Here is an 11,155-nt window from a genome sequence, read left to right on the forward strand (position 1 = left end):
GGCATTTGAAGGGAAAGAGGTGTCCAAAATAGTTTTTTTAAGGGTAGAGCATTGTGCTGTGTCGTGGAGGAGAAGCACTTTAATGACCTTTTGTTCTAGCATGACCTTTTTAAAGTTATAAAACCAGTGTTGTTATGCCTTTCTAAACGCTAGCAGCTCTGTGCTTACGTACATAACAGGCGACTATTGATGACATCATCGAGTGGGACATCCAAACTTAAAGACACTGTCAGAATTCCTTCTCTACTCACTATATAGTGCGTTCACCACTTTGTAATGCTGTCCGAATCTACAATTCCAAAATCGAGTGCACTATAAATTTCCCAGAAGTCTTTGCGAAAACCTAATGTGCATGATGCTCACTACATTATGGAAAATACAGACCACGATGTATTGCGGTCGAACAATTTTTGCTAGAAAAACATGTTTAAATGTAATGTTTTAATAAACTATCTACATTTTCATCACCAGAACACAGTGCAGTAATGCTTTTAAAATCCAGGTTACTATATACAGTAGTCCCGTACTTTATAGTTTCTAGGGATTAGAGAAGGAATTCAGACTTAGCACTAACTTTCCATAATTCTCCAATTGGAGGGATTCATGTAGGGGTAGGGAGAAGCTGTGGGGGTTGTGGAGGAATTTGGATTTGGCCCAATATTGACTAAAAAATTGGGGGGGCAAATATTTGGGGAAAATAGCCCATAGCCCTGAGTAAATAGGTTGGTATGAGTTTTATACATATATTTTTTTTATATAATAGTTATTATAGTTTTCTGAAATTAAGAAAAAAATAAAAATAAAATATTTATCTAAAAAAAAAAGATATTGTGATGTTTGATAGGCTTTTGAGCTCACAGTGAAGTACTTTTTGTTCAAAAATGCAAAAACCCTGGAATAGTTTCTCTGTACATCCAACTTCACATTTAGTCTTTTGCAACATCTAGGTTAGGGAAAACTTTAAAATTGATAATTATAAATTTCACTCCAATTTTTTTGATAATTTAAATTTTATTTAACTTTTTAGCCCTTTAACCTATAACATTTATTCTGTTAATTTTATATTGTCTTGGGTGAGTAATACACAATATCAAAGTTTTTAAAAAGTACTTAACAACTTGGTTTGGCAGGCGGTTAAAGGGTTAAAATGATTTAGTTTTGTGCATTTTTTTTCTCAGTTTATTATAATGTGTGTTGATATATTCCTTCTAATTTTTAAAATCTGCTTCATCTCTCATTATTTTTTACATCATTTGCATGTCTTCAGTTTTCTGTTGTGGACTCAAGTATTTTGTGTATATCTGTTCATTTCTTCCTTAATTCATGCACTAGTAAAATAATGGCTTAAAAATGTATGAATGTACCACTTTAAAGCCCTCACAATGCAGGGAAACAATGCCTCATTTAAAAGCTTTTGAAAGAACAAACTAAAATAATAAAAAATGTATCTGTCAAAGCTAGAAAATTTGCCATAAAATCAATACAATTGGGACTCAATGCTGCACTGATGGTGGGGAGCGTTCTTGCTGTCATATCGGCACAGGATCTCATATATTCTGATGCCCGCGGATCACCCATCACTCGTCCATGTTGCCTTGCAGATCACAAAGTTTTGTCTACTTTGGAAAAGCCTCGAGAATCTGCCTCAGCCCCAACTCTTGAAGCTGCTATGCCTGAAACAAGCCACCGCTCTTCAGTATCAAGTAGGATGCTTTGATTAAGAGATTGTCAGCATTGTTTTTCTATTGTGTTTTTGACAAAAACAACTGTTTTTGCATAAAATTAGACTGAAACGTATATGTTTTTTTTTGCAAATAAATATTTTTTTAACTTTGTTAAAGCTATAAATAAATATTAAATTGAAAACCAAATCCTTTAACCATCACTAACTAAATCAATAAACTATTATAATAACGATTAATCTTCTGAGGACCTCTAAAGGCATGAATGTGGCATCATCTCCTCCATTTTCACGTTATCTTACTCGCATGTTTAAGCTGTCAGTAAGCCTCACATCAATTCAACATATTCTCAAAGGTGTTGTTTTCTGTGTTTGACCTCCAGCTCAGTACCGTCAAGTGAAGCGAGGCTCCCTGGGGGCTCTAACTATGAGTCAGCTGATGAAAAGACAGCTGGAGCATCAGTCCAGCGCGCCGCACAACATCTGCACTTGGGAGACGGGTGAGCCACAGGCGACTTGATGATTGTTAAAATCAAGCCATGAATTAACACATCTTGGTCCCCAGTAGGTCCAACAAAAACCAGTCTTTTGTCGGCACCGAGCACGGTTAGCATGTTCGTTCCGGCGCCTGAGGAGTTCATCGACGAGCAGCCCACCTTGATGTCTGACAGGTGAGGGAATTTGGTCTTTGGTCACACCTGCCCTATAAAAATCTGTTTTAATTTTTTTATTAGGTGTCGGGACTGTGCAGCTGTGCTGGAGGAATATGATGAGGAGACCCTCAGCCTCGCTGTTATAGTCCTCTCAATGTTCATCCACCTCAGCCCTGATTTGGCTGCTCCGATGCTGCTCGACATCATGCAGTCTGTGGGCAGGTACGCAGCCGTCCACGCAGCACTTCAGCGTTCAATGAAGTGTCACAACCCGCTCTTAGGACTCATCCATAATTCATGGATTTCTTTCAGATTGGCATCTAGTGGCAATTTTTCTGGACAAGCTGAAAGGTATGATGACACTTTGAAGCTCCGAGCTCGTCTTGTCAGTCGGTAGATGAGTCTGTTCTGTTTTGCAGTATGCTGATACCAGGCAATGTGGCAGGTGTAGCCAAGCAATTCCTGCGCTGTGTGTTTCACCAGCTGGCCCCCAATGGCATCCTGCCCCAGCTTTTTCAGAGCAACATCAAAGGTTTGTTTATTTTTTAGGCCTAAAAGTTGCAGTTGATGAAATGCGTCCAGTCACTTTCATTCACTTCACAGATGGGACGTTTCTGCGAACCTTAGCATCTTCCTTGATTGATTTCAACGAGCTGAGCTCTATTGCAGCCCTCAACATGCTGCTAGAGGTACAACTTTTTTATTTTATTTTAAAAAACGTGATTTAATGTGTAGCCAGCAGGGGGAGCTCTTGCCAAATCTTTAGTGGTTTATCTGACTCTTCAACACAGTCCATTTAAAACAACAAATCATCTGAGCTTTTCCAGAAACCTGCTGTACTCTGCACCACTGTGCTGCTTCTGGATTATTGTTGAGTAAATAAATTGAAATGACTGGAAGCTATGGCTGCTTGAGCTCACCCAGATGGCTATTTTCACATCGCTGTCCTCAATCTTTCATTCTTTTCATGAGCATCACGGTTGATCAAGATCTTGATCTTAAGAGTAAATATCTCAAGTTGTGGAATTATATTATATAACCCGGTGATGGTTTGTGTCTCTGTGCCCTAAAGGGCTTGAACAACAAAAAGAGTCTGCCAGCAGGGGGCACAATGCTGCACTGCCTGGAAAACATTGCCTCCTTCATGGAAGCTCTCCCCATGGATTCTCCTAGCAACCTGTGGACTACCATCTGCAACCAGTTCCAGACCTTCCTCACAAAGCTGCCCTCTGTGCTTCCCCTGAAGGTAGATACCAACTCTTCCGCTCACTTAATCATGGTCTGATATGGGTTAATGTGATTACCACCGGAGGAGAAAGCATTCAGCAGTGCTCCAGTCAGCTTCAATAGTCGGCCTTAAAACTGTAATTGATTTGAATCTGACGCTTTTAACCTTGGAGGTCAAGTTAATGTCCATGGTAGATCCAGGAACTTGATCATTTAAGTGATCACAGAATCTCACTTTGTGCACAACCTTTTGATTTCTTTTGAATCTGAAATTCTTCCTAGTGCCCGATGGATGCCAGTTTAAGGATCATCATTTGTCTTCTAAAAATCCCAACGACAAGCGCAACTCGGGTAAGTAGTCCGAAGCAGGAATTGCACAGATCGGCTCAAATGTGAGACGTGTTTCCTTCTGTTTGCAGAGTCTCCTTGAATCCTTCTCCAAGCTGCTGAGCTTTGTTATCCAGTATGGCACGTTCAGCCTCTCCTACCTTGTAGAGTTGTGTGGTCTGTGCTACAAAGCCTTCAATAAGGTAATCTAGTATGTGCTGACGCATTTTGTGTAAACCCCTCGAAAGCTGATCTGCAGGATTAAAACGCCGTACTCTTGTTAAAATCCCCATCATGTGTAACTTTTTCACTGCTACGCCTACTTCTCCAACTCCCGACTCAGCCAGAGATGTCGCCATGTGACACCAGTGATTAAGTAGGCAATCAGACAGTATTGATTAGCGCGATTAGTTGGTGTGCAAGTCCGAGGATGTATGGAGCATTTCTCAGTGGCTGCCTGACACAGGAGTGTCTGTTTGAGCGGATGGATCCTTAGTCTACTGTCAGCCTTGTGTGCTTTATGCCTCCTGCAGTATTGATTTTTTACACTCTCATTAATACAAAATCCACATTTCAAAAACCAGCATTTATTCATTTTGGAGCACAAATGAATCAGATTTCAAGGGCTAATAAAACATTTGGCACACGATATACGTTTGTGCCACTTTTCTGTCAGACTACCGGACCCATTTTCCTAAGCCATGCTCCATTAACTTTTAATTATGAGAGTACGACACGCAGGTGAGTGCAGGAGCAAAAGCGCACGATGAGAAATGTCAGCTGCAGCTCTGCGTGAGCGGATCATGCGCCTGCCTCTAACCTAAGCAAACATGACTGCAAAGGGAAAGGGAGAGGCGAACTGGGAGCCAAAATATGACAGTGTGGTTTGTAAACAGGCAGCTGGGCTTTGTGTGGAAGGGATGAACAAAGAGAGCAGCCTGTCCTCGGGGAAAGAGAAGGCAGTCTGACAGCCTTGTCTGAGCTGCCTGGGACTCTGGGAGGAGAGATCTGGACTGGCCTAAATCTACTCCTCGGTTTCACTATTCTCCTTGCTCCCCTCTTACCCCTCCCGCCGCCTTTCCTCCCCCCTCTATTCAAGCTACAGAGTTTATGCTCTCTGCGCAGCATGAGTAAGGGAGAGTGATAATAGAAAAAGGCAGTCTTGCTGCCTCAGTACATTTACTCCCCTCTCTATTTCCTCACATCCAGGAGAGAGATAAGTTTTACATGTCCCGCACTGTGGTGATGGAGCTTCTGCAGGCTCTCAAGTTCAAGTCTCCTGTGCCTGACACAAACTTGTTACTGCTGGTCCAGGTAGAAAATAAATCTTTCATACATCTCCAGAAAACTTCCACCGCCGATGTGAAACATAGTGTTTGTTGTCAGTTTGTTTGTGCAGATATTGGCACACGACTGGCTGAATCCACCATCATCCAGAAGCACATGATCTCCACGTTGCCAGGGGTGAGACTTTGAATCTCTTTATGTTACAATCTCATTAAGCTCCACATCATAAAACAGTAGGAAGCCCAGTTGTTATTCCTTCTCAAGGATAAACTCTTTCCATTCTCCACAGTGTACAACCGCTGCAATGGAATGCATGAGGCAATACATAAGTGAGCTGCTAGACTTCATTGCAGACATGCACACACTAACCAAGCTGAAAGTGAGTTTTCACCTGAAATCCTCGACTTGCAGCGTACGGAAGCTGTATGCAGATGTTAAAGCGTCATGTTTTCTTCCGTCTCTTTGGTCATTCAGAGCCACATGAAGGCCTGCTGTCAGCCGCTGCATGAGGACACGTTTGGGGGCAACCTGAAAGTGGGTTTGGCCCAAGTGGCAGCCATGGAGATCAGCAAAGGCAATCACCGTGATAATAAAGCTGTGGTTCGATATCTTCCCTGGCTTTATCACCCACCATCCACCATGCAGCAAGGGTAAGGAGGCTTAAAGGTCTATATCATGCTATTGTTTAGCCTACCACAGTAAATTATATCCATATATATATAATAATATAGAAGAAATATTTTTTTTATGAAAATATCTCTCTTTATATCTCTTCTTAGAAGAGGCTGATCCCCACTGTGATGTTACAATGTGAGGACTCAGTCTTTTTTGTGGATTGGAAGGGGCTGGTGCTCAGACAGCAAGGTTTTAGAAGAATGCTCAGAGATGTGTGAATGGAGCAAATACTGCTCTGGGGTTGTTTATCGTAAGGAATTAACCTTATAATACACTTAAAAGCTAAAAATAACAGATTTTGAAGGATATAGGTCTTTTAAAGAGGCTCAAATTTGCCAACTTAATGCCAATTAAGCCACCAATGGCATTGTATAGCCTGCAGGAGCTACCTACCCCTTGTCCTTACCTTTGCCGGCCCCCATTAACCCCATTTAAACTGCCATTTCTGTAAGTGGCTGCTTTAAGCCTTTCACCCCCCCTCTGCTTTTGCTACCATGGTCAGAGTTGGGTGTGACAAATAAAAAGAAAAAAAAAACACGTATTTTTAAAGTGTTTGTTAGTTTTACCTCCATAACAACCTTTTTAGTTTATAGTCGCTTGAGGGTGACAAACAGGTCTATGTAATTTATAGAATAATTGGTAAAAGTCAATTTTTGGATTTCCTTTTCAACTGAGGTTTTTTGTTCTCCAGACCCACATTTATAACATATTAATTTGTATCTCATATTCTTTCGTTCAGCTTGAGCCAGGGCATGGTGTTAAATTTTTACAATGATCTGGTTAATAATGAGTGCCAAGAGCCACTCTAATGCTGTTCAAAATCGACAAACCTTAAAACCAACACTTTTTCCCCATGTAGTTTCACAATGATGCTCAAGGAGTCAGGAGCCGAGAGATTAAAATCCTTGGGAGGAGTTTACATTTGTAGACGGTACTGAAGGTGCTTTTTTGGGGGGAATTTAAGGTGACGCCCTTTTTCTGAAGCCAATATCAACAAAACTTTGGTTGTGGTTGTAGACTTAAGCTTTGTGAAATTTTGTGTAGATCGCGTTAACAAAAGCTTTCTTTTCCCATATTGAGCGAAAATCGCTAAATTTTTCTCAAAATGGCCGCCAAGCGGTAGGCCTTTGGACATCCCATAATATTTTAAAAACTTTCTTTGAGTATCCTCAATATGTGTGTTTTGGTTTCCATTAGTTGATTTTGAACTTTTTTTTTTTGCCCCCATAAGAGATTTTAGCCCGATTCATTTTTTGATGGTCTCGCCCACTGTGATGTCATCATTTTTTAGAGGGAGTCATCCACTATGTGAAAAAAATCATTTTAACTGGGTATTAGGTGCATGCACAATTGGTGAGTTTTTGAGTGTGTGGTTGGGAGACATTTTCGCTCAAAGGCGCAGTACAAAATAGGAATTGCAAAATCAATCTGGTCCTTGAAGTCCAGTACGCTGCTGCGGGCCATAATTATTACAGAATTAAATACCAGCAACTTTGTTTCTCCTCAGAACCAAACCTAAAACTGTAAAGAAATGTGTTTTTATTTTACTTGTTATAAAGCTTTTCAAAATCACTAGAAAAAATTGGGAACTGTGTTTCATAGTTTACTTATGTCCTAATTTTATCAAAAAGTATATTTGAATCAGAAGTTTTTTTTCTTTTGGCTTTTTTGGGTAACTTTGTTTAAACATTTTTTTATTTGCTTAAAGCAAGAACATCTTTTAAAATGGAGGGACCCTCTTCATCATTCCTAAAAGCCCATTTCTTTTTCCTTAAGTCCTGTTTTCTGTTTCCCTTTAAGATCCACATTTTATTATGTGACCATTTGTGACCATATTGTGCACTACAGCAGCCATAAATAGAAAGAAAGCAACATAAAATATAAAGTCTTCATTTATCTTGAGATGCTGCTCTGCATCACTGGGATGAACATTCAAGGATGACAAATCTAGACTTCAAAGCATCAAAGATCAACGATCCTTTTAGTGGGAGTGTGTGACAGCAAGCAGACGCACAAGTGTTTTGTTCTTCAAAAGTATAGCAATACAAGTAATGTGGTGCTATACGAGAAACAGGACGGCAAAATATAGACACAGCAGTGAAATGAAAGTACATTGAAAAGGAAAAACATAAGGAATTTTCACAAAATGTTTAATAAATTAGCAAAGAAGACAGAAAACCTTTTAAAATCTAACCAAAAAAAACATAAAATAAATGTATTAGCTCAGAGCTTAATCACCAATTAGAAAGGAAAAAACACATTTATTAATAAAATTGATTTTAATATACTCTAGAAATAAATAAAATAAAACAGACACCAAAACAGACATTAAAATCTTTATTCGTTTATTAATCTCTTTCATTCTTACACACTGCAAAAAGAGGTAGCCTAAAAATAGAAGAGATCTCTAATTTTAGGAAGAAAATCACCAAAAAGTTGTAAAATAATCAGCTCAGTGGCCCTGTGGTAGAGTGTCCGCCCTGAGACTGGAAGGTTGTGTGTTCAAGTCCCGGCCGAGTCATACCGAAGACTCTAGAAATGGGATCCCGTGTCTCCCTGCTTGACACTCAGCATTAAAGGGTTGGATTGGGGGGGTAAACCACCAAATGGATCCTGTGTCTGCAGCTCACCACTCCCCCAGGGGACGGGTCAATTGCAGAGAGCAAATTTCACACACCTAGGTATGTGACAACTGATGAGACTGTAACTTTATAATCTGCCCATGCAGCAAGACACTTTTACTTAAAAAGAAATCTTATATTAAAATGTCAAAATTTAGAAACAAGGAGTTCCACACAAGCATTCAAAAGGAGAAAAATAACCTCAAATTGAATCTTTAACAAGCATTTTTCCTAGTTCCAAGCAAATGGTTTTTGTTTTTTGTAGTTTTCTTGTGATTACTGTGACAAAAAACTAGTGTTATAGGGAGAAATTACTCATATTTACAACAAAATATTAACAAAATAAGGAAACTATCTTATAAATTGCCAAATTTTAATCTAATAAAATCTAAAACAATCACAAATCTAAATTGTGTTTCCAAAATAGTGACAATAAATACCAGCCTAACTGGTCAACACTTATTGAACTTTTGAATAACATTTTTTTTGTAATCTAATACACCTTGTATTTTTTAGTAAAGTTTTTCTATTTTCAAAGTAAAAGGATTTTGATTTATTTTTATTGTAATTTTCTTTTTTCTAGATCCTAGCTCTTGATTAGATAAAAAAACTCAATTGTACTAATTTTGAGAAAAGCTTGGTAAGACATAGAGCAAATTTAAGTTAAAACCTGGTTAAATGTCTCAAATGTGTAAAAACAAGGTTTTAAATCTTTACAAGGATCACATAGTTTGATGCGTATCTCAAACCTGGAGATCAGCTTTCAGCTTTTTGTGCAACAATATTTGCAGCCTTTTTGTCTCTAAATCTAAAAAAAGGTTTTTGAATGACAGCAGTTTTAAACATATAACAAATAATAATAATTAAAAAATGGCAGCTTAGGAAAAAAAATGAACAAATGACTCTGACCTTCTTTGATGTCATTATTCTTGCTTCTCAAGGCCACAGCATTCTTGGAGCTTTTACCTCAAAGCTTTATTTTCTGATACTACACGTACTTGCAAAGAAGTAATGTAAACTTAAACAGACAAAAACATGATTTCTGTCAAAAGTGAATGGGAGGAACTCAAACTTTGTCTTATTTTGTCTCCAAAGACCTAAAGAATTCATCGAGTGCGTGTCCCACATCCGTCAGCTGTCATGGCTTCTTTTGGGCTCTTTGACGCACTGCGCCCTGCACCAAGGCTCCACCTCCTGCATGCCCATCCCCCTGGATGCTGGCTCCCACATCGCAGATCACCTTAAAGTCATCCTTATTGGTTTCCCAGAACAGTCAAAGGTCAGCGGAAAAAGATTTTCCTCCAAGTGGTCAAACTCTTTTTGTCTGCATAAGCCGTTTTCTGATCCTTTGCTGCGTTTCCCCCAGACGTCAGTGCTGCACATGTGCTCTCTGTTCCACGCCTTCATGTTCGCACAGTTGTGGACTATCTATTGCGAACAGACAGCTGCTGCTCCGTCCCTGCAGAACCAGAACCAGACAGAGTTTTCCTCTGGCGCTATTCTCACTGGCCTGGAGTTCTGGAGTCGGGTTACGCCCAGCATCTTACATCTTATGGCTCACAATAAAGTTGTAAGTCGCCACTTGGTCGTTTTCAAACTCAACATAAATGATGGTTCACCGTCAAACAAATGTGTTCATTTTGTTCCTTAGATGGTAGAGATGGTCTGTCTTCATGTCATCAGTTTGATGGAAGCCCTGCAAGAATGCAACTCTACCATTTTTGTCAAGGTTAGACTTCATTTCTGGGCATCTATTGCACCATTTGAAGTCACATTATCCTTACTCATCCTTATTTTTGTGTTTCAGTTAATTCCTATGTGGCTACCCATGATTCAATCAAACCTGAAGGTAAACCTTTTACGCAATAAGTAAGAACCTACACTCTTTAAATTAAGTCAAACTGACTTACACTCTTCTGTACACTAGCATCTGTCTGCGGGGCTGCAGCTGCGGCTTCAGGCCATCCAGAACAGAGTGAACCACCAGTGTCTCCAGGTCCAGAGTCCCGGAGCTCCTCCCATTGCCCTGCGCAAATGGCTCCAATGCACCCAGTTCAAGATGGCTCAGGTGGAGATCCAGTCATCGGAAGCAGCTTCTCAGTTTTACCCCATGTGAGCTGACGGATCCTCACAAGTTTACAAATCGTAACCCTGAAACCTAGAAAAGGGCTCCAAGAAACTTTATGGGATTCAGATTTAAGCACTTTGGTGCTTTTACGGAAAATCTATGCGTCTTTGTGGCACGCCCATGTGCCCACCTGATGGAGTGTTTCCACATTAGTGGTAATGAGGAATGGAAACAAGTGCTTGAATTTATTCACTCTGTTAATTCATATCTCACGACTTTTTAAGTTGCTTGGATGCAAGATGAAAATAAAAAAAGTACAAATCTTTGTAAACTGTGCGACACTTTGTCATTTGGTTTGAATTGCCAGCCCCTTCAAACATTCAAATGTGACATTTACTGGCCTTTGACTAGCAGGTGGATGTGGAAAATGTCCCGTATGATAATAATGCAGATAAGAATCAGCTCCGTTCTGGGTGAGAACCTCAGGTGTCTGCGAGAAAATGACATGACATGCATTACCCAGCTCCCGTCTGAGATGCTTGTCAGACTGTCAGTCATGCTGCCCGCTCCCATCAGGCCTCCGATCGATCAGAGGCCAATCTATGTTGTGGCAGCA

At 39.9% G+C, this 11,155-nt stretch overlaps 1 protein-coding gene across 4 annotated transcripts in view; it reads left to right on the plus strand.

Annotated features, from left to right (window-relative positions):
• Positions 1-10,875, plus strand: part of LOC112149339 (protein unc-79 homolog) — a 34,353-nt gene extending 23,478 nt beyond the window's left edge. The window contains exons 33-51 of one of the 4 annotated variants that reach the window (XM_024277024.2): positions 1,602-1,703; positions 2,065-2,181; positions 2,247-2,352; positions 2,416-2,556; positions 2,647-2,685; positions 2,754-2,866; positions 2,938-3,023; positions 3,407-3,580; positions 3,844-3,912; positions 3,981-4,091; positions 5,098-5,202; positions 5,275-5,352; positions 5,465-5,554; positions 5,650-5,825; positions 9,567-9,750; positions 9,838-10,041; positions 10,123-10,200; positions 10,279-10,320; positions 10,399-10,875. In XM_024277024.2, the coding sequence (XP_024132792.1) occupies positions 1,602-1,703; positions 2,065-2,181; positions 2,247-2,352; positions 2,416-2,556; positions 2,647-2,685; positions 2,754-2,866; positions 2,938-3,023; positions 3,407-3,580; positions 3,844-3,912; positions 3,981-4,091; positions 5,098-5,202; positions 5,275-5,352; positions 5,465-5,554; positions 5,650-5,825; positions 9,567-9,750; positions 9,838-10,041; positions 10,123-10,200; positions 10,279-10,320; positions 10,399-10,587 (2,204 nt within the window). In that variant the 3' untranslated portion in view covers positions 10,588-10,875. The remainder of the gene's footprint in view (positions 1-1,601; positions 1,704-2,064; positions 2,182-2,246; positions 2,353-2,415; positions 2,557-2,646; positions 2,686-2,753; positions 2,867-2,937; positions 3,024-3,406; positions 3,581-3,843; positions 3,913-3,980; positions 4,092-5,097; positions 5,203-5,274; positions 5,353-5,464; positions 5,555-5,649; positions 5,826-9,566; positions 9,751-9,837; positions 10,042-10,122; positions 10,201-10,278; positions 10,321-10,398) is intronic. The other 3 variants (XM_024277097.2, XM_024277184.2, XM_024277258.2) reach the window with 3 other exon arrangements.
• Positions 10,876-11,155: the final 280 nt, after the last annotated feature.

The sequence above is a fragment of the Oryzias melastigma genome, linkage group LG22, assembly GCF_002922805.2.
Source record: "Oryzias melastigma strain HK-1 linkage group LG22, ASM292280v2, whole genome shotgun sequence".
NCBI classification, from domain to species: Eukaryota; Metazoa; Chordata; class Actinopteri; order Beloniformes; family Adrianichthyidae; genus Oryzias; species Oryzias melastigma.